Raw genomic sequence first — 23,744 nt, 5'->3', positions numbered from 1 at the left:
TTGTAAGCGCTTATCAGATAATTAAATGAAGTTCTTATGTAATCCTGTCTCAAGATAAACTTAAGAGTATTATTGCAAATTAGCTAATACGCTTTACATTTTACTCCAGATCCTTCTATTATCACTTCTCACTAGATTTGCTTTGATTTTCCTGCTTTGCTGAGAAAATGTATATATATGTACTAGTCTCCCTTTATTTTTATTTTTTTTTAAATTTATTTGTATGCCACCCTTTTCCCTGAAAGGGACTCAGGGCGGCTCACAACTCAAAGGGAGGGGAAAAAACAAACAGTTACAAAAAACATAAAAAACCATGCATAATTAAAAAAGCACAACAGTCATACCATTCGAAGTGGGGCAGCGAGTCTTTAGCCCCAGGCCTGTCGGAACAGCCAGGTTTTAAGGGCTATGCGGAAGGCCTGGAGGGTGGTGAGGGTACGAATCTCCACGGGGAGTTCGTTCCAGAGGGTCGGAGCAGCCACAGAGAAGGCCCTCCTCCGGGTAGTCGCCAGTTGACACTGGCTGGCTGATGGAATTCGGAGGAGGCCTAGTCTGTGGGATCTAATTGGTCTAGTGGAGGTAATTGGCAGTAGGCGGTCTCTCAAGTACCCAGATCCAATACCATGAAGGGCTTTGTAGGTGACAACTAGCACCTTGAAGCGTACCCGGAGATCAACAGGCAGCCAGTGCAGCTCGCGGAGGATAGGTGTTACGTGGGTGAACCGAGGCGCATCCATGATCGCTCGCGCGGCTGCATTCTGGACAAGCTGAAGTCGCCAAATACTCTTCAAGGGCAGACCCATGTAGAGCACGTTGCAGTACTCCAGTCTGGAGGTCACAAGGGCACGAGTGACTGTTGTGAGAGCCTCCCGGTTCAGGTAGGGACGCAACTGGTGCACCAGGCGAACTTGGGCAAATGCCCCCCTGGTCACAGCTGACAAATGGTGTTCAAAAGTCAGCTGTGGGTCCAGGAGGACTCCCAAGTTGCGGACCCTATCTGAGGGGTGTAATGTTTGACCCCCCCAGCCTGAGAGGTGGAACACTTGGCCAATTAGTAGGAGGGAAGCACAGCAGCCACTCGGTCTTATCTGGATTGAGTACAAGCTTGTTAACCCCCATCCAGTTCCTAACAGCCTCGAGGCCCTGGCACATCACGTCCATCGCTTCATTGAGTTGGCACGGGGCGGACAGATACAGCTGTGTATCGTCCGCATACTGGTGGTATTTTATCCCGTGCCGTCGAATGATCTCACCCAGCGGTTTCATGTAGATATTAAAGAGGAGGGGGGACAGGACCGAACCCTGCGGCACCCCATATGTTAGGGGCCTAGGGGTCGATCTCTGCCCTCCGACCAACACCGACTGCGACCTGTCCGAGACGTAAGAGGAGAACCACCGTAAGACAGTGCCTCCCACCCCCACCTCCCGCAGTCGTCGCAGAAGGATACCATGGTCGATGGTATCGAAAGCCGCAGAGAGGTCAAGGAGTACCAGGATGGAGGCATGACCTCCATCCCTGGCTCTCCAGAGATCATCGATCAATGCGACCATTTACTTACAAGCACAAATGCAACACACACACACACACATATTAAAAGTCATCTTTTTTGTTTTGTTGCCATTTGTTTAGGTGGCAGAAATAACTGGTGTTGTAGAGACAGCTAAAGTATATCAGCTTGGAGGTACCAGGACAAACAAAGGGTTGCAGTTAAGGTGAGATACTTGAAAGTCTTATCATCTTGAGGGAGTGGTATCCTTGTATAAAACAATGTGTAATTATCCTGAATCAAGAGAAAATTGATATATTTAATCTTAGGATAAGTTTCTAAGGTAATGAAAAATCCAACAAATATTGGAGTGAAGAATGTCTGTCCTGTTAGATCCAATAGTTTACTTTCAGCAGTAATAGTGCATTCAGAACACATTTTCTTATAATAAAGTAGAACTGAACTGACTTAATACTAATCAAAAGTAATCAATCCAAGAGTGCTTTTGATCACTCTTACCTCCTCCAAAATTTGGGCGATAAATAAAAGCTACAGTTAATTTTCTTTTCTTTTCAAAGGCATGGTAATGACCAACGTGTGTTCCGCTTAGAGTTTGTCTCCAATCAGGAATTCACAGAGAATGAGTTCATGAAGTGGAAGGAAGCTGTAAGTTTCTATTTTTTCAATTGCTTTATCAAGAATTTAGGGCTGCGCAGTGAAAAAAATTCATTGATATTTTTTTTTCTTTTGTTGCTATCAGATGTTTTCTGCTGGGATGCAGTTACCCACCCTTGACGAAATAAACAAGAAAGAAGTATCCATCAAAGAAGCCCTCAACTATAAATTCAATGACCAGGATATTGAGGAGGTAAATGAAGAAAATGTACTTTTGAGCTGGAACCATTCATTTGGTCCATAATGTAAAGGTAGGTGAGGTTATAAAAGAGACATTCTCGGGTGCCATATTTTGGTTCTATAAAAATAATGTGGTTTTGACAGCCATATTTATATGTGATGAAAGATACCATGGGTCGGTACTTTTTTTTATATATATATATATTTTATTTTCAAAACAAACATACAAATCCTCCTTTACATACTGTAGAAAGTGTATCAGTTGTATAGGCTTTTGTGCATCTCTTCCACCATCATCAAATATAATTCATATTAATTCTAATATTTTCTAAAATTCCAAATTTTTCTAATCCTCCATATATATATAGTTTATTATCATTATCCTTTCTTTATTTAACTATATCCTATATCATAACATTTCCCCCCTATTAGTTAAAACTTAGCTGTGTCTAATTTTATTCTTTTGTATTGTTATTGTTATTAATAACCTTTATATATAGTCCAAAAATATTTCTAACCTTCCCTTCACGGGTAACATTCAATATTCATATCCAATTATTACTTATTATAACAGCTATAATAGCAAAACAATCTTATGTCTTCTGCCATTTGTGGATCCAGACCTCAAACATCTTCTTAAACAAGTCTGTATGGACTCCTCTTTGCAACTCCTTGTTTATAGTATTTCTCATATAATATTGACAGCTTCCTTCTGTTTCCTTTTTCAGCTTATCTTTAATTCTCAGAAGTGTTATCAAATATTTTGCAAATAGTATTTCATAGTCCATAAATTCTTTGATGCTTTCTTCTTCTTCTATGTCCTGTCCTTTGAAGTAAATTTTCTCTCCATTTAGTTCCTTTTCCAAAATTCCACTCTTTCCTCCCTCAGAAATGAACCAATTTCCACGAATATCAACAAGTTCAATCTCTTTATATTCATCTTCCATTTCAATTTTTTGAATTTCAATCTTCTTATTTTGTGTTTGAAAAACATCCTCAATTTTTTCATCACATTTCGTTGCCAAATGCATCAAATAATCCAATTTTCTCTCAATTCTTTCCTCTGTCTCCAACACCCTCTCCAGAGCTAAGAGTACTTCTTGGAGAGACACCATGTTTATACGCAGTTGTATTTTTTCTTAGAAGCTCAGCAAGATTGAAACACTCACTCGCAAACTCTCTGCAAGCGAAAACAGACTTGAAAGGGACAGCTATAAAATCTTATCAGATATTAAGCCAAACAGCCGCACAATAAAAGCTTAGAAAGTCGAAGTCAAAATAATCCATCTGTATCTTACAGAGTCACAGAGAAATGTTAAAGGGATAATCCATCCATTTGAAAAGGTTTTGCTTAGAATCAATCCATGTAAATAACATTTAAAAGGTAAGATAGCCACTGTCCAGAACCATTACAAAAATCAAATTCGCTGCTAAGTTCTTCTATTTTTTGATTTAAATTAGTTTTTAGATTTTATAGGCAGTCCGTTTTTTAAAACAATAAATGTTTCTCACCAGCTGGTATCACTTTCTATTTCCACATCGTTCCGTTCCTTTCTGAGGTCGCCTTGACTTTGTCAGTCTTGACAAACTGGAATTTTTATTATCAGCAGAAGACTTTTGCCTTGCTTTTCTCGGAGATTTTGCGATATTCCCGAGATCAGCAAGATGTAATCTTCTTGTTCACCATCTCTTCGGGATGATTTATGTCCATTGGAACCCCCCAGCAATAAAAGTGTCGACTGCGACCTCTGAGCTTTGAGATCGCACGTCGTCTCGTCACGGCATCGGCCCCTCCCTCTCCTCCATGGGTCCGTACTTTTGATTAGATCATATTGAGCTGTTTTTTTCCCCAGATGTTACTTTTCCTTTCAGATTTGAGCATCACAATAAAAAAAAAGATTCTGTATTTAGAGAGTCTTTTTGATTAAGACATCAGGCTAGAAACTGGGAGATCATTAATTCTATTCCCATCTTAGGCACAAATCCAACGGGATTTGTGGCCCAGTCACATACTCAGCCTTAGGAAGCAAACCACTTTTGGAAAACAAAACAAAACAGAAAACTTCAGGGATTTGTCCAGGCAATCACCAGGGTCAAGGCATCTGACACACAGGCACACAAACAAAATAGACAAGAAATTACAAGTAATAAGAGAGATTTTTACGATCACCTCTGGAAAAATAATCTGTGGACAACTTAATTTCCAATTTTAAAATAGCTTTATTAAAGATATTCTACAGTCAGGATTATCTAACTCTGTCAAATCCCAAATTGCTTTAAATGATCTTGTTCTGATATTTAGTTTGTTCCATTTCATTTATGATATTTTTAAAGAAAGTCATTTGTAAAATGTTCATGTAGATTTCCCAAAGTATACATTTTTACTTTTTGTAGCTATGAGATGCTTCACACAAAAGTGCATATGTTAGCATATGTATTATGCTAATTAGTATACTCATTGAGCAATAAATTATTCCATTATTCCTAAGCCAAGCTTACTCTTAATATTTTTGTCTATCAGTAGACTTATAGCCAATATGCAACATAATGAATTATGTTCCAACATTTTTATTACCATATTTCCCTGAAAATAAGACCTGGTCTTATTTTCTTTTGGGCCCAAAAATAAATTTGGAGGGTGTCTTATTCCCTCCCCCCCATGTATGGGAGACCCACTTCTGCTTGCTTGAAGCAGGGTAAAAGGCTGCGTCGTGTGCCAGTGCCATCGCCATGAAGCGGGGGGATGGAGCTGCTCCACACACCCTGCACCAGCTTACCCCAAGGCCCCTGCAGTCAAGCCACCCACACCCTGACACCTGCCTCGTGTTGTAGCAGCAGCATCAACACATCGCTCGGTCTCTTGCTCCTTTGTGGCTGCAAGCAAGCAGAAGAAGTGGGCCAGGGGCCACTTGGGCTCCTGCTGCATATGGCGGCCGGTGCCGGCGCCATGAGGCAGGTGTCAGGGCATGGATGACCTGGCTGTGGGGGGCCCAAGGTAAGCCGGTGCAGGGCGCGTGGGGTGACTCCATCCCCGCTTCACCTTGTAGTCATAGCACCGTGAGTTTGCTCAGGCTCTTAAGTAGGGCTTAATTTGGGGGGTAGAGCTTATATTAGATGCATGTGTTTAAAAAACCATGCTAGGGCTTATTTTCGGTGCATGTCTTATTTTCAGGGAAACTGTATTATTGTACCGCATAAATATAGATAAGATATACAGGGTTAAGAAGGCCATACAATTAGCAGTATAAAGTGTCTTGTAAAGAGTTTAATAAAATAAAAACTGCCACAAGGTTTATTTGCAGAAATAGTTGTCCAACCATCAAGAAACTTGTGTTAGATATAATACTGAGTTTCTGATTTTCCATTTTTAGATAGTAAAGGAGAAGGAGAGATTCCGAAAAGCACCACCAAACTATGCCATGAAGAAAACTCAGCTACTAAAAGAAAAGGTAAAGAAATAATATTGCTTAAAGTGCTAGAATTTCAGTAAATTCTTGGGCTTCTTGAGAGAAAATTGCCTTGTACCTAAAACAGTTCTGTGCATGGAGCAGCTGTTTTCAGCGGGTTCATACATAAACCAAAATGCATATTTTGGATGTTTTGCTCTGGGTTCAGAATGAAACTGGATTGTTTTGTTCCCGTGTCAAACCAAACAGAATTGTTCCAAGCAAACACATTTGGGGTAGGAGTAAAAAATGAAAGAACAAGATTGGGAGTTTCCTTGGCAACAACAAGTGTTTATGATGCTAACCGTGAAGGCAGGGGACACAGTGAAAGATGGAAAAAGTGGGCAGAATTCTTTCCTAGGGAAAGCCAGTTGATTAATGATTGTGATTTCCTTAACAACTCCTCAAGTTGGACCTCAAGGGTCAAGTGGGTCTGCTGTTAACGTACCTGCCTCCCAACAGCGTTGCAGCAGCCCTCCCCTCGCTCCTCGAGTCGGTAGCCGAGCTGGCAATTGAGTTCCCTAGGTTGATGGTCCTGGGGGACTTTAATTTGCCGTCGCTCGGTGAAAACTCTGATGGGGCGCAGGAGTTCATGGCTTCCATGACAGCCATGGGCTTGACCCAAGTAATTCGGGGCCCAACCCATTCGGCGGGTCACATGCTCGACCTCGTATTCCTCTCGGAGCAGTGGATTTGTGATCTTGGTCTGAGGGGTAACGACATCATACCCCTGTCGTGGTCAGACCACTGCCTACTGAGGCTCGACTTCCGGAGACCAAACCCCCACTGTAGGGAGGAGGAACCGACCAGGTGGTTCCGCCCCAGGCGACTTATGGAACCGTTAAGGTTCCAGACGGAACTTGGGGTCATTCCTGATACTTTCGCCCACAGTCCGGTAGAGACTCTGGTTGCTGCTTGGCACTCGGCAGCATTGGAGGCCCTCGACCGGATTGCGCCACTACGGCCCCTCCGAGGCGGCGGATCCCGGAGACCTCCTTGGTTCACCGAGGAACTCCGGGAGATGAAGCGCCGGAGGAGATGCCTAGAGCACCGATGGAGGTCCGATAAGTCCGAATCGAACCGAGCAATGGTAACCACCTGCACCAAGGAATACACCAGGGCACTTAGGGCAGCGAAAAGATCTCACATAGCCACCTTGGTTGCGTCCGCTGAGTCCCGCCCAGCCGCCCTGTTTAAGATAACCCGCTCCCTATTGAATAAAAGGGAAGCGGGGGAACCCTTGCAGGGCAGAGCTGAGGACTATGCCCAATTCTTAGCGGACAAAATTGCTCGGTTTCGGTCGGACTTGGACTCCATCCCCGCAGTTCCAGCCGAGGCACAGGAGGATCAAGTAGAACATCTCTGGGTTGAGTTTCAGGATGTTACCCCCGGGGATGTGGACAAGGCCATGAGGGCTGTAAGTGCCTCCACCTGCATACTGGACCCGTGTCCCTCATGGCTGGTTACTAACAGCAGTGAGGTGACACGAGGCTGGATCCAGGCGGTTGTTACCGCCTCTCTTCGGGAGGGGAACTTCCCCGCCGCACTGAAAGCGGCGGTGGTGAGACCCCTCCTAAAGAAGCCATCTCTGGATCCAGCTATTCTTAATAACTATCGCCCAGTCTCCAACCTTCCCTTCCTTGGGAAGGTTGTTGAGAAGGTGGTGGCCTTCCAGCTCCAACGGTCCTTGGAGGAAGCAAACTATCTCGACCCCTTCCAGTCAGGCTTCAGACCCGGTTACAGCACAGAAACCGCTTTGGTCGCATTGACTGATGATCTCTGGAGAGCCAGAGATGGAGGACATTCCTCCATCCTGGTCCTCCTTGACCTCTCAGCGGCTTTCGATACCATCGATCATGGTATCCTTCTGCGACGACTGCGGGAGGTGGGAGTGGGAGGCACCGTGTTGCGGTGGTTCTCCTCCTACCTCTCGGACAGGTCGCAGTCGGTGTTAGTGGGGGGGCAGAGATCGTCCCCTAGACCCCTAACATATGGGGTGCCTCAGGGCTCGGTCTTATCCCCCCTACTATTCAACATCTACATGAAACCGCTGGGAGAGATCATCCGCAGGCACGGGATCAGATACCATCAATATGCGGACGATACCCAGTTGTATCTGTCCGCCCCGTGCCAACTCAATGAAGCGGCAGACGTGATGAACCGAGGCCTTGAGGCCGTTATGGACTGGATGAGGGTAAACAAGCTTGTGCTCAACCCAGAAAAGACCGAGTGGCTGTTGTGCTTCCCTCCCAAAGATTCGATCAATATTCCATCACTCAGGCTGGGGGGTCAAATTCTATACCCCTCAGAGAGGGTTCGCAACTCGGGAGTCCTCCTGGATTCACAGCTATCGTTTGACCACCATCTGACGGCTGTGACCAGGGGGGCATTCGCCCAGGTTCGCCTGGTGCGCCAGTTGCGACCCTACCTGAATCGGGAGGCTCTCACAACAGTCACTCGGGCCCTTGTGACCTCTAGGCTGGAATACTGCAATGTGCTCTACATGGGGCTGCCCTTGAAGAGCATCCGGCGACTTCAGCTAGTACAGAACGCGGCCGCGCGAGCGATTGTGGGTGCACCTCGGTTCACCCACATAACACCTATCCTCCGCGAGCTGCGCTGGCTACCTGTCGATCTCCGGATGCGCTTCAAGGTGCTATTAGTCACCCATAAAGCCCTGCATGGTAGTGGATCTGGGTACTTGAGAGACCGCCTTCTGCCAATTACCTCCCTGCGACCAATTCGATCTCATAGATTGGGCCTCCTCCGTATTCCATCGGCCAGCCAGTGCCGGCTGGCAACTACAAGGAGGAGGGCCTTCTCAGTAGTAGCCCCGACCCTTTGGAACGAGCTCCCCGTGGAGATTCGTACCCTCTCCACCGTCCAGGCCTTCCGCACAGCCCTTAAGAACTGGCTAGCCCGTCAGGCCTGGGGACAAGGATAGCCGCCCCTCCCGAATGATTAATGTATGTTGCTTATTACTTTTATTATATGTGTCTATGTCATTGTTTGTGTTCCCCCTCCCTGATTTTATGTGAGCCGCCCTGAGTCCCCTCAGGGAAAAGGGCGGCCTACAAATGTTAATAAAATCTAAATCTAAATCTAAATCCTCAATTCATTTAATGACAGCATGAAATTGGATTTAGTCACATGATGACTTCCTTAACCACCACATTACTTAGGGGCCGAAATTCTGGTCCCAATTGTGTTGTAAGTTGAGGATTATATGTAAATCTTCTCATGTTTTCATCACTGCCAACAGGTGGCATATTACATTGTGAGAGAATAGTACCTAATATTACCTATTAAGAGATATAACATGCAAAAATGTTTCAGTTAGATTCCTATGGGTCTGATTTAAGTTGATTCCTAGGTATAACCTATTCAAAGAATATGTTTATTGAAACATATCTTAAATCAAGATCCACTTGACATAATAAAACATTTAACTTTTAATCAGTTCTCACCATTACTGCTGGTACAATTCATATGGTGCAATACTAATAAATAATTCTTTGTTAAAGGCCATGGCAGAAGACTTGGGAGACCAGGACAGAGCAAAACAGATTCAAGACCAGCTTAATGAGTTAGAAGAAAGAGCAGAAGCCTTAGATCGTCAGAGAACAAAAAACATTTCAGCCATCAGGTTGGTATCTAACAGAACCTGGAAATAAAAGTACGTCAGTAGGCCATTTCTGTTGTCCCCTTCTTAACTTGGGGCAGGGTTAATGGTGATATTTCAGAGAAATCATGCTAATAGTTTTTAATAAGGCAGAAATGTGTTACATTTTTAGAAATGATGCTTCCTTACAAATTTATAAGTCATCTTAGGATATGACTTCTAGAATAAGATTTTTTATGACAGCAGATTGAGAAAGTTAATCATTAGAATGCAAGAATAAATAAATGTTCATCTTTCTTTTCTCAGTTATATCAACCAGAGAAATAGAGAATGGAATATTGTGGAATCTGAAAAAGCTTTAGTGGTAAGTAATGTTAATGGAGCAAAGGAAAAACAAAATGCATTTTTATTGAAAAAGTGGCTTTCTGAATTTAACAAATACATTTGGGGAAACTACTGCTTTGTTCAGTTGTATATGACTTTTTAAACTGCCATACTAATATTTTTGAGTTTTAAGCCATGGGCTGATTAAAAAGTACTCACTTTTGGTGACAGAAAATGATAACACTATTTGTCTTTTAAAAAATGGCAATCTGCAAAAGAAAAAAAATTACCTGGTCCATTTATAAAGTTGGGAACACAAAATACGTTTTTGTGGATATTGAACCCAGCATGCTGGTTGGGGAATTTTGGGAAGTCTCCACAGTTGCTGAGGTTGAGAAACATTGTTTTAAAGGAGAAAAAGACCCTGAAATTAGAGGGCTGCTAATTTTGAATGTCACACTGAGTAAACGATGGGGGATTATTTTGAAGACCCAGTAGTGGTTCAATCTAAAGTCATCTTCCACAGAAAGATGTTTAAATCTCAAGTAGGAGATTGAATTAGCAGTGGTAACGCTACAAATAAATATTGGGATGGGCAAAAAAGTGAGTTTCTACAGAAGTTGAGCAATCATTTGAAAAAGTGCCTTGCCTTCAAGATGCAGGAGTGGGAGGCAGAACTACTTTTTGTGCTTGATAACCATATATAGGCACAAAAATCTATTTACAAACTAGCTGTGTGAAGCATAAGAAAATGTTCTAAATCCCATCTGTTATGGCAATGCATATTCCACAAAATTTTCAGAACAAAAGGAGAGCTACTTTACTTCCGCTCAGAATTCTTTGAATCTGTGGTATGTTGGCTTCATTTCAATCATTTAAGAAATGCCAATTAACATCCAGAATGCCTAGAGCCTATTCTTTAAGAATCAGAAATTCACGACGTTAGTCTTAACTTTCCAATGCCCTGCAGAGATATTTTTTTCATTACCAGGAACCATAGCTCACCTTTGATAAAAGGTCCAAAGGCTTCTTGAGTGGTTCGTTTTCCTACATTGACTTATCAGAGGTGTCTATGAAGCTGTAAGGACCCAACTTAAGCAAGAGCTTAATTGGAATGAAGTAGGCTGCCTGATTCTAAAGCTAGTACTATCTTTAAATGTTATTGAGGCAATGCGGAGAAATGGAAGCTTAACATAAAATAATGTGTCTTTGTACTTTATGTTTTTGAAGGCTGAAAGCCACAGTATGAAAAACCAGCAAATGGATCCATTTACTAGACGGCAGTGTAAACCTACAATAGTCTCAAATGTAAGTAAAATGCAAAGTTGAGTGCAGTGAAGACTGTAATTAGCTATTTATATCTGAGATGCTGGATATCAATCACCATTCAAATATCACACACATAACAGTAAGCATAAGCTTATATGAATTAAAATTAATATAATGCTTTGATCTATAATCAGATGCAAAAAAGTGTGATTTTTTAGCAGAATTAATTTAATTCCATGTAATAGCAATAGCACTTAGACTTATATTCTGCATCATAGTGCTTTACAGCTCTCTCCAAATCGTTTATAGAGACAATATATTGCCCCTAACAATCTCATTTTACCGACCTCAGAAGGATAGAAGGCTAAGTCAACTTGAGCCGGTCAGGATTGAACTCTTGGAAGTGGGAAATCAGATTTAGCCTGCATTTCTGGATTCTAAAACTGTGCCACTACGGCACAGTATGTATAATTATTTATATATTGCTTACCTGTCAGATTCTAAGTGGCTTATATTATAAAAGCAGAAAAAATAATATCAAAATCAATGACCCTCAGTCCCATTCACTATTGTCACTGTGTGAGGAAAACCAGTTTTTACCATCTTTCTAAGTGACAATAAAGTGGCAGAGATTATATTAATATGCAAATTCCCGTTTTTAGATTAGGGCAGCCTTTTGCAAATTACTGAAAATTAACTGTACATTCTGTTTTAATTATATATAGTTACTGAATACACCAAATGAGGATAACATTTTAAAGGGAAATAAATAGTAGTCCAACCAATAATAAATCTTCTTTTCCACAGTCTAGGGATCCTGCCGTACAGGCTGCTATCATTGCGCAACTAAATGCAAAATATGGATCTGGTGTGTTACCTGATGCTCCAAAAGACATGACCAAGGCAAGTCCTCCAAGTGTTCATTATGTCCTGTCCTGTAGTTTTAAACAAATAGTCTTAATTCTGTAGAATTCTAATCACATAAGGCAGAAGTGGGAAACTATGGCCCTTTTATGACTCGTGAACTTCAACTCCCAGAATTCCTGAGCTTCTGGGAATTCTGGGAGTTGAAGTCCATGAGTCATAAAGGGCCCATAGTTCCCCATTCCTGATATAAAGTAACAGCAGTTTTGATCTTAGTCCACAAGTTTTTTAATATTATTTTAACAATATTAAAAACGTATTTCTCTTTCAGAACCAGGGTAAAGACAAAGATATGAATTCGAAATCAGCCAGTGATCTCTCAGAGGATCTTTTCAAAGTGCACGATTTTGATGTGAAAATTGACCTTCAGGTTCCTAGTTCAGGTAGGTGTTGCTGCTTTTGAAGGGATGAAAAGCAAACTGAGAGAAAAGGGGGAATTTTTGCTGACTGCTCTCACAAAATTGTAGCATTTGAGCAAAAATCTAATGATGTGCGTAAGCATCCACCATCTGCTAATTTGATTAGGAGTTTTATGTATTTTATTTATTTATTTATTTACGAAACTCATATGCTGCCTATTTCACACTAAGTTAATAATTATAAGAGAGAAGGATGGGAAGTCTGGGAATTATAATCCAACATATCTAGGGGTAGTACGATAGGAAAGGCTGCTCTCTAAAGCCGAAGTCCCCAAGCATATTTTTGGGTACCAGGGACCAGTTCCATGGAGAGAGATTTTTTCGTGGACCAATGGGAGCGTGATTTAGTGTACTGCCTGCATCCTATAGATGGAGCTTTGCTTGTTTGTGCGGACTGGTTTCTGGCATGCTACGGACTGGTGCCAGTCCATGGACCGGGGGATTTGGGACCTCGGCTCTAAAGAGAATTATTTTGGCTTAGCTGCCTGTTACTCAGCAGCTTTCTGCTTTCTTCCATCATCTGAGTTATTTGTATGTACTTTGTCTTCCCACAGAGTCCAAAACACTGGCCATCACTTCCAAGGCTCCCCCTGCAAAAGATGGTGCCCCTCGGAGATCACTGAACCTAGAGGACTACAAGAAAAGGCGGGGGCTGATCTGAGCATTCCTACTCTCTGCTGCTTCTGATCCTGCATGCTACATGATCTCCTTTACACCCCTTTATTTTCTTCCCTTCTACTTCAGTTGACCCTTTTGGGTTGGAGCAGCAGCTACAGAGCTAGGAAGAGACTCTTTAAAATTGCCAGCCATCTGTAATATAAATCACTGACTTTTTGCTGTATAGACTTCCCTTATTGCTCTTCCCTCCTGCGATACACAAATATGGATCCATGCTATTTTTAGGGAGGGGAAGAATTTTTTTTCATTTTGGAAGTACAGCTGTTTGGAATTGGCTGTCTGTATTCAGTGTTAACTTGGAATCTGGATTTCTGCAGGAATCTGTCGGTGGCCGAGCAGTGTTAGCACTTTGCTTTTCCACCATCCCAGGCAAGGAGAATTTACCCGCGTGTGGCACAAGACCTCTTGTGAAGGTCCCTTGCACTTTTCCCTCTTCTTCTTTCCCTTTGCTCCTAGCTTTGGAGAGGGACATATTTACAAACAGGTTTCGGGTGAAAGTGTACATTTTTGTGGGGGTGGGGTGGGCTGTGTGAACTTTTTTCCAGATGTTTTTTTATCATTTTTAACCTGCAGTAAATTTGTATTTGTCATAGTTCTTTAAAGATGTCTGGAATTTCTACCAACTACATTTGAGCATCTGACACAGCAGGGGCAATTTAGTAAATGTGATTTTTTTAAAAACAGACAAACAAAAATGGCCTGGCTAACAATAGCTGTGCAAGTTCACACTTCTCTGTTTTCTTTTTATAAAAATGCCTCCCGTCTCTCCCTCCTATATCTGGCTTTATAATACAGTAATATATATATATACTGTTGAGTGACCTATTATAGGAAGGTAAGGCACTATGTCTTCTCTGGCTGCTACTTGGATCTTCTCTTCCATTTCCCCTGCCCCTCCCCAAAACAGAAATATGTGTGGTCATCCCCTTTGCTGCTCAGCCTCATATTTTCTAGGCTAGACTAGATATCTTTTCGTTTGCATACTTTTTTGGGGAAAATGCTGAATGGGAAGGATATGGTAGAATTGGGAGATTATTTTAAATTGCAGTTATTTCACCCATATAACATTAGTAGGTACAACGCGTGTGGTTGTGAACCTTAAGAAAGGATTGTACATGTGGAGTGCTCAAATAGGAAACATGACTGCTTGATAATCACTCAGGGGTAAAGATCAACGTGTAAATAAATGACATTTTATCAAGAACTACCATGGGTTATATTGAATTTAGTACATGAATAATGAGAGGTTTCACTAGTGCCAGTTTGGGAAACCTAAACAAAGGATATTTTCCTGACTCAAGAATCAGAAGGAGACCATACATGAAGCATTTTTAAGCCCAGAATATTTATGGTTACATCTAAACAGACATTTGAATCTCGTGGCTGTGATCTGTGAGTATCCTTCTTGATGCTTTAATTCATTTTTTTTCTTTAATTGCTTATTTAATGCAAGGGGAAAACGTATCTGTGTAAAACCTATGAAATGAAAGGGGAGGGGAAACTCCTCCGTAGATTGTGTGAAGTGTGTGGCTTTATTTACTAGATAGTCCACAGCTTTATGGACTGTTGTGTAAATATGTAATCATTCTAGTTTGCTTTGTTTTTCTTTTCTTTTTCAAACTACATTTCTCAAGCTCTTGTGGTCTGTTATTTTTTTAAATGGATTTCTGGAATATGCCGGTGTATAACTGGGAGTCATCATGATATACTGTGTAAATAAGCAATATTATCACTTGATTTTTTTCTCCTCTGCCTGTATCATTTGTAGTAGCCAGTCCCCCATTACTAATATTTCTGATATAGAAAATAGATTTGCAATACTTTTACAGGTTTTTGATCGCCCACCGATTTCTATAAAGCTGTGACATGAGAGAAAGAAAAGAGCAAGCAAAGATTTAGCGTCTTATGTTTCTACCTAATTATATCATGGCAGTCCGTGACAGACTTTTGTAGCCAGAGGTAGACTTTATGACATTGGCCTTATAATCAAAGTGCAGAAGATTTTTTTTTCTCTTAAGTTGTAAATAAAGCATTGGTTTCCTCTCCTCCAATTGGGTAAGAGCAATGTTTCTCAACCTCAGCAACGTTAAGATGTGTGGACCTAATTCCAGAATTAAAAGTTGGCTGAGGAATTCTAGGAATTGAAGTCCTCACATCCTAATGTTCCTCAGGTTGTGAAATACTGAGTTAGATGAACTACTCCAAGAAGTGGGGAATTTAAAGACACGAATGAGGTAGCTGTCCCAATGTATCCCCTATATACTAAACTCAGAAATGAGGTTCTGTTTTTCACAGAGGTAATAGTTGAGTCCTTGTACACCATCTTTTTCAGTGAGAATAATACATCGAAGGAGTATTTTTTCTCAGATAGCTATGGAACTAATTGTGTATGAAGGTGTAATGTTTTCTCCTCTTAAGTGCATGTGACAGTGAGTGATGACACCACAGTCTCATTTGGAGGGATGGGTTTATTTGCTTTAATTCATTGATGTCTCGGCAGCATTCGTTACAATGTATAGACTTCTTTAAATAAACTCTGGTTGGTTTTAATAAAGATGCTCATGTTCAATTCTTTAGATATCATCTAATTCATATTTTTGAGCAACAACAGCCAAAAGTTCAAATCTACTTGTCCCCAGTCTTTGAAAGTTACTCTTCAGTTAAATTATCAGACAATATTATTGCTTTATGACTATGGCAATTCTGGATAGATCAAAATTAGCTGGAAGATACATTAGGAATTCCTTTACATTTTGCAATACAGCAATTACATAAAAGCAGGAGAACGAACATACTTTTTCTGAGTTTGAATTTGAAAGATGTTCTTAAGCTTTGAGCACATGCTAAGTAGTAGTCCTCTAAAAATAGGCAGAAGTGAATAGTTCAAAATAAAGTTCTCTTAATTGAATTATATATGTATAATATGATTACCTTTCATGTAATTAACAATGTTTTGCTTCTATCATATTTTTTAAAACCTTTCATTCCATTTTAGATATTCTTCAAATCATATATATCTAGTTACACACCTGCAGTTTCAGCAATAAAGTATAATTATTTTTGAAGTGGGCAATAGCACCCATAAAACAGAAAAGCTACTTTGTTAAAACAACATGTTTAGCCATGAACCACTACTATTTTTAAACAAATAAAGATAAAAATAAACAAACAAAATAAAGATAGAAATATAAAAATTTAAGAATAACAGGGAACATCAGCTCTTATATGCCATGAGAATCATAATACTGGTGAAAATAGCATGTTGTTATACAGAATAAATTTCAAGAGAGGAGGAAAGTGTCTATAATTACCTTGTTCTAGAATAAATACCACAAAAATAATTCTTTACATGTTATATCATAATAGGTTTGGATATCATAAATACACATAATAATGGCCAACACTGAATGGTGTTTAGCCATTACTTCATGATCCTAAACTACAACAATTTATTATAAAAAAAATAAGGATAAGGAGCTTAACTATAACATATAACAGCTTCCCCAAAATAATTCCAATTCTTGGTTTGATTGCAATAATCATGGTCCCCAAAACTAATAGCTAATATTTAGGCTATGGTACTGAAAATAATTAGGTATCTGATTATGCCACGCAACATTGAAATTATGTTCCTAAATTTATTCTCAAAAGTGGTAGCAATCCAAATGAGAGAATAGGGTGATTCAATAAATCTGATTGGGACATCAGATAGTGGTAAGAATGAGTCTTGAAAACATGTCATTAAAATTAAGCAAATAACAGATCAGATTTTGATGTAAAAAACTATAAGTATATACAATAAAAGGAAGCAAATGAAGGAATGTTTGGATTCAAGGATAATTGTGCGATTAAAGGTGGGGAATTTGGCAAAAACTGACATTTTTGCCAAAGAAGAAAAGAATTTTCTTTTCTTCTCTTCTTAAAATTTTGCTCAACTCTTCTACGCTGCTGTAAGTTGCAATGCTAAAACTTTTTAAGGTCATTGGAATTCATTGTAAAAAAATAAGTCTTTTTATTCACTTTTCAAGTATTTCTTGGAATGCCAGCTTCCATGAAATAATATTTTGACATAAAAAACAAAAAGGAATGAATGGATGGATGAATGGATATCAGTCAAAAACCATCTGATATCAGTTGGCTGTTTTACCTGATACCTCATAATACAAAAGTGTGTTCTTTGTTAAAAGAAGCCTCCTTCATTCAAAAGAAGCCGTAAGGAACAGGGGGACTGAGAAACTCTATGGAAAAATCTCCACAATCAAGGCACCTCCTTATGAATTCTCATATGTTCTTAAAGAGAATTTTATAAAGGCATCTGAACTGGGAATAGCAAAAACCAAGTCACTTTAAATAGTCTCTATGGAATTAAAAACTGTCTCTTAAAACCTAGATTGCAGCATTTTAAATCAAACCTCTTCCTCTTTTTAGTCCAAGCTGTCCATTTTCAAAACGTTGTATGTTAAGTCTTCTGCAAATCTGGGGAGAAAGAGCCAGGAGTGGAAGGCCCATCAATTCCCAACATAATGGATTTGTGGGCATTTGCACAGCTCTCTTGAAATCCTGCCACAGCGTTTCAGTCTAGTTGAGGTCTGGACTTTTACTGGGTCATTTCAACACCTTGATTATTTTCTTTTTCAGCCATTCTGTTGTAGATTTGCTGTTGTGCTTGGGATCACGGTCCTGTTGCATGACCTAATGTCGGTCAAGCTTTAACTGTGGGACGGTTGGCCTCACATTTCACTTTAGAAAACTTTGGTATGCAGTGGAGTTCTTGGTTGACTCAATGACTGCAAGGCGCCCAAGACCTGTGACTGCAAAACAAGCCCAAATCAGCCCTCCACAACCATGCTTGACATTTGGTCTGAGATGTTTGGGCTAATGCAGGGGTGAAATCCAGCAGGTTCTGGAGAACTTGTAGCGGTTATGGAGAACCAGTAGTGGAGTAGTTCGGAGAACCGGTAGCAGAAATTTTGAATAGTTTGGAGAACCGGCAAATGCCGGCTGGCCCCAGAGTGGGGTGAGAATGGAGATTTTGAAGTATCCTTCCCCTGCCACGCCCACCAAGCCACACCCATCAAGCCACACCATGCCCACCAAGCCCTGCCCACAGAATGGGTAGTAAAAAAAAACATTTCACCACTGGGCTAATGTGCTGGGTATGATTTTCATCGAAAGTGGCACTGTGTATTATGGCCAAACATCGCCCCTATGGTCTCATTTGTCCAAAGGACAATGTTACAGAAGTCTTGTGATTTGTTCAGATGCACTTTTGCAAACCTAAGCTGTGCTGCCATGTTATGTTTAGAGAAAAGAGGCTTTCTCCTGGCCACCCTTCCAAACAAACCACACTTGTTCAGCCTTTTGTACAGTTGTGAATGTCAACATTTAACGTGCTAACTGAGGCCTGTAGAGTCTGAGATGTAACTCTTGGATTTTTGCAACTACTTTTTTTGTACTAATATTTAGTTTATTCAAGGAAAGTTAAAATACAAATACCAAAATATTAAAAAAAGAGAAAAAATAATAAACAAGACATTAAAAGGGGAAAAAAATCTTAAAATAGATTAACATATACACACATAACATCCTCTCTAATTGAATGCTGGTTAATACAACAATAATAACTTCCTACCCCTTACAACACAGGTCAAAATAATTTTAAATTATTCAGCTACTGTATCTGTTTACAAATTGTTAGCCTGTCATCTACATACTATATTAACAACAAAATAATTAACAGGAAAAACAAAAATATGTAACAGTATAAGAAAATAAAAGTTAATAATATGGAAAAAAATTGAAATTCCAAAATCTTTTGTTAACAAACTTATAATTAACTGGTAGAAAGTTTACTAAATTTCAATCTGAGATCATCCCAAAAAATTAACTCTAATTGGTCGCAGATCAAGTATCCACATTTGTTTCTTAATGCCATCTCTTGTCAATTGCCGATTGATGAAATACAATAAGTCTAATCTCCAAAGCCAATCTATTTCCCCCCAAAAAGTCAGATGGAATTGTTCCCCAATTAAATGAAAGGAATTGTTCCCCAATCCCCCACTTTCCTGATTTTTTTTTTGCAATTTCTCAGCATTGTAGTTTGATCTCAGGGTAAATTTGCTGGGACATCCACTTCTGGGAAGATAGCTAATTGTCCTGAATGCTTTCCACTTATGAATAATCTTCCTCTCTGTAGATCAATGTCCAGCCCCACTTAGACTGAATGGATGGTGTATAATTTTAACAATTGTATTTTTTATTTTTAAATTTTTAAATGCTTTTTTATCTGTCTGTAAGCTGCCCAGAGTCTCAAGGGAGTGGGCGGCATACAAATTTTATTAAATTGAAATTGAAATTCTGACCCTCATAATCGCTAAAAAAACACAGAACCTATATGGCTTCTTAGCTCAGACTGGGTTGGCAATGTATAACTCACTTTAAACCAATAGGTGATTTTCTCTAAAGATTTCAGTTAGATATTAAAGAACATAGAAGTCTCATGTGAATCAGGCAAAACAGTAGAATCCAAAGGGTATAATTGTACAAGTGAAGTTGTTGCAGGAGATGAAATTTTGGGAAACATTTCAGCTTCAAATGATATTAAATCACCCACCTTTATAAAGGTTCTTCTTCAGTATACAGTTCCTCTTTTAAAATATCGATCGCCATATTTCCTTCATTTTTTGGAGCTGTGTAGTCAATATTGGGAACGGTTTTGTACCTCTCTGGATGAAAGCGATAATGTCATTGGTGTTTCACAGTAGTCACAAACATAAGCCTGTTTTGACCGAGTCTTCCCAAGAGCATGAAGCAAATTCCTGGTCCCAACAAAAAACCCTTTTATTAATTTACTGTGAATTCTGCTCATTCACACCCAGCAAAGTCTTTCACAGACCTTATCTGGTTTGGAGAGCTGCTAGGCCGATATCTGCAAAACTTGCCAAGGAGTTTCGGAGAGTCACGAACCAATTAAGCGAACTAATTGTCTCCTGCAAACTCTACTCCCCGTTTGCTCCTCTTTTATTTCTTCTGAAGGACCATTCATCATCCACCTGTGGCCTTACTCCCAAGTGGACTCATGTTCTTTAGCTGTTCCCTTTGTCTGGCAATTCTATGCATGTGCACACTGGTAACAGGCTCCAGCTGTTCATCTGCCTCACTGATGTATGACTCCGAAAGCAGCTGAGAACTGCCAGTTACCCTTGGCCCTGTCTCTGCCTCTGATGCAGAGCACTCGTCAGAGCCTTCCTCAGACTCCAGGACTGCCCATGTTCCTCCACAACCTGCTCACTATCCGAATCTGCTGCCAGCTTCGCTGGCTGCTGGCAGGCCACAACAATGCCTCAGTCACATACCTCCAGCTGAATTCCTTAATGGTGAGCTTCAAATCTCCCCCCAAATGATTGCAGTGCCAAATCATTATTTCTGAGACTTGCTTTCCCCCTCTTTTAAGTAATTTTAAGTCATGGCTTTTTTTTTTTTTCCCATGTTTCATTGGATATGAAGACTTGAATAGTGTAATTTGCCTGAATAAAATAAAACTTTCTGTATCTTTTTGTTTTTTTAAAAAAACATATTAAATTAATAAAGTAATACTTCCAATAGTAATAGCAATATAATGTAACTTCTAAAAAAGTGCAAGAAAGGCAGGTCTGGGAAATTAAATAATAACCAGAACAACTCTGTAAAAAAGGCTATATTGCTCTTTCTTGTTCCTTTGCTGAAAAGATTCTAATTCAAATGTAGCCAATCAGCCCACATGAAAAACCTTTTGTTTAAATAACAAATAGAGCCGTCCTTCCCATATTGTTTGATTTCCTTTAGTCAATCTTTAGTTTCCCATGACACCAAATGCTTAGTGCTTAATATATTGATAGATTCTGAATATTAGGGTTATAGTCAAGAAGAGCACACATCTCTTTAGCATTCAGTTCATGGTTACATGAACTGTCCTTTTGATTGCATTCCAAACTATGCGAATATTGCAATAGTCAATTCTGATATACTCATAATCAGACTGTATGCAAAATGTATTTATTAATGAAGTTAAATGTAGCATAACCATTTCTTATTCATTAACAAAACTAGAATTGTAAGCTGCCAAGAATCACTGTAGAAATTGAATAAATAAATAAAATGAAAAAACACATCTTTATTAATAGTTTTTATGTTCTCTCCCTTTACTTCATTCCCACTGTTGTCAACATTTCTAATTTTAGAAGCAGGAGGCTCTAAAGTCAAATTAGAAAAGAAAATTAAAAAGTGAAAGAAAACAAGGGCTTCTCCAAAGTTGGTGAAGGCAGTGGTCAGCCAGTAACCAATAGAACTGAGTCTGCCAAAGTAATGTCATCACCTCTGAGGTGTGTCCTGCTTTTTTAGACTCAGTTCGATCGGAACTGGCTGTGCTAATTGCTCTCTCCTCAACTTATTTACTTAAAAATACTAATTGGATACTCTAATTGGCTTTAATTGGACTTTTCTCTAAAATTTGAACTTCTAAATTACTGGAGGAAGACGGATCATCGCTGATAGCTCCCCTCGGAGCCAGGGCTCACTCCTAGCCCCAGGGCTTCTTGAGAGGGACTGCCAGGATTTCCAATATTTATACTATCATTCTGTGCTCTTTCTCGTGCTTGTATTAAAACCCACAACTCTGCCACTTGAACACTAATGCTCTTTGTATCTAATACTCCATGAATTGCATGACTAATAAATAAAGTAATTGGCTGCCTAAAAGTTAATTTATTAGTTTCCTTGATCAGAAGAACAGTTTGCAGCCTGGATTTTAAGACAATGAGGTAACCTCCCTTCTGCTAAGCTGCAGAGTGTGCCACTTCCCTTTTCTGGAATCAGGACTCCAAGTGCTGTATTACTCCACCTACAAGTTGAAAGATTTCTCAAGGTTGGTAAGTTGAGACAATGCTTACTTTAAAATTTCAAATGCCTGTTTTTGTTCCTGCTAAATTTCTTACTTTTGCTCAAAGTTATGCCCGATGTTCTATCTCCTTAAGCACTAGATTGTTAATATCTGTCTCTGCCCTGGGGTGTTCCGTTTCTAATTTTGATCTGCCAGCAGCCCTGGCTAATTTTTAAAGATCCAAATTCTTCTATCTTGATCCCCCAGCCCGCGCTGGCATATTTTTAAAGATCAAGATATATGGAGACTTTCATTAACACATCGTTTGCATTTGGGTGGGGCTCTTGATTCATCTGATGATGGCCAGAATCTGAGGTCCTACAGAAAGGCACCCCAAATCTTGGCACAATGTCTTTTAATACACACAAAACCAAGAGATCTCTAAATCCCAATTTCTGGGGAAATTGTGGAGAAATCTATTTGCCACCCAGCACCTGGGAGCCCTGTAGAAGGACTTCCAAAGGAAGTTTCCATCCTGTCTTTGGGTTGTTTTGTCACAACAGAGACAGGCTGAAGCAACCTGATTAACAACAGCATATGTGTCTCTAACTACCGATCCCGGCAAACAACCTCCTCGACAATTCTTCCGGCAGGTCCCCTGGCCTCCCACTCTGTCTAAGAGCCTTGGCGAGGAAAAAAATGTGTTTCCTCTCACCTTTTGAAGTTCCTTCTTCTCTGAGGTTTTGAGCCCTAAGTAATCTATGCTTTGTATGCTCATTCCACAAGTTTAGAGATGACTTTCCTTAATGTGGCCATCCTGTCTTAAAATTCTGTAGCATGCATCATAAGGGTGTAAGGGGCACACTTCCACCACCTCCCATATTCCTCCCAGGGCACCAAACACAACAGATACGGGTTTAAACAGTCACATGTCTGACCCAGGGAGCCAGATCACTACGGCCTCCGATGGGAACTGCGAACGCCACACACACACAAACACACACACTCATCCGACCCAGGGAGCCAGATCACCACGGCCTCCAATGGGAACTGCGGACGGCACACGAACTTGCTACTTGCCCAGGGTGCTGGATCACCACGGTCACCGTAGGGAACCACAGTAGTCTCACAGTGCGCACACACACACTAGACAATCCTCCCACCAAAAAAGAAAAAATATAACCTCCCACCTAGTGAGGGAAATCTTGCCTTGCCTCCGGCTCAACAAGGACTCCGGGCCTATTAAGGGTCCCCACAATACTCGCCTGGGGGGTGGATTTCCCTCCTGCGGTGCCGGCCGGCCTTATGGTCCTGGTCTCTGGTCCTTCTCCAGAGATGTTAGCTGCTGCTGCCGGAGCCCTCAGTCATCAGGAAGTCCCTTGGAACAAGTGGTCTGTTGGCGCCAGGGAGGTTCCTTCTGACAAGAAGAGTTCCGACACTGGGGTGGATGCTCCAGAGGGCCCCAAGACCCTTCAACATCCCAGCGGAGTCACCAGAAATGTTGCAGCAGATGGAGGCTTTTGCCACAATGCTCAAGAAAAATGGGACATGAGACCACGAAGGTGCAAGAGAGACAGGTTTATTGATGCATCGAGTTCAGCATGTTCACACACCAAAGTCTGAACTGCCTGGGCTCCACCCAGGACGTTAGTTTTATACCATGCTACAAACTGAGCTTTCTCACGGTGTTTCCATACACGAGACAAACATGGCATTTCGAAAAGGAGAAGTACATTTTGGAATGTTATAAACAGAGAAGTACATAAGAAAAATACAAAAAGAAAAGTTCCTATAATGTCTTAAGCTATCAGCACGCTTGGCTTCCTGTGCCCCTCCTTTACAGCGTCTTGCCACACTGTTCCA

The 23,744-nt window shown here is 40.5% G+C and overlaps 1 protein-coding gene across 1 annotated transcript in view; it reads left to right on the top strand.

The window, feature by feature from the left end:
• Positions 1-15,578, top strand: part of RTF1 (RTF1 homolog, Paf1/RNA polymerase II complex component) — a 38,950-nt gene extending 23,372 nt beyond the window's left edge. Inside the window, exons 9-18 of the mRNA XM_087722400.1 lie at positions 1,631-1,713; positions 2,066-2,153; positions 2,248-2,355; positions 5,714-5,791; positions 9,313-9,434; positions 9,717-9,774; positions 10,965-11,042; positions 11,811-11,906; positions 12,199-12,310; positions 12,901-15,578. Coding sequence (XP_087578526.1) covers positions 1,631-1,713; positions 2,066-2,153; positions 2,248-2,355; positions 5,714-5,791; positions 9,313-9,434; positions 9,717-9,774; positions 10,965-11,042; positions 11,811-11,906; positions 12,199-12,310; positions 12,901-13,007 — 930 coding nt within the window. The 3' untranslated portion in view covers positions 13,008-15,578. The remainder of the gene's footprint in view (positions 1-1,630; positions 1,714-2,065; positions 2,154-2,247; positions 2,356-5,713; positions 5,792-9,312; positions 9,435-9,716; positions 9,775-10,964; positions 11,043-11,810; positions 11,907-12,198; positions 12,311-12,900) is intronic.
• The last annotated feature ends 8,166 nt before the right edge of the window (positions 15,579-23,744 follow it).

This window comes from Thamnophis sirtalis, unplaced genomic scaffold (genome assembly GCF_051295495.1).
Source record: "Thamnophis sirtalis isolate CommonGarterSnake01/CBP01778 unplaced genomic scaffold, rThaSir2_p1.2 scaffold_1, whole genome shotgun sequence".
In the NCBI taxonomy this organism is placed as follows: Eukaryota; Metazoa; Chordata; class Lepidosauria; order Squamata; family Natricidae; genus Thamnophis; species Thamnophis sirtalis.
Note: the sequence above shows the minus strand (reverse complement) of the source record. Positions and strands in the feature narration are given on the sequence as shown.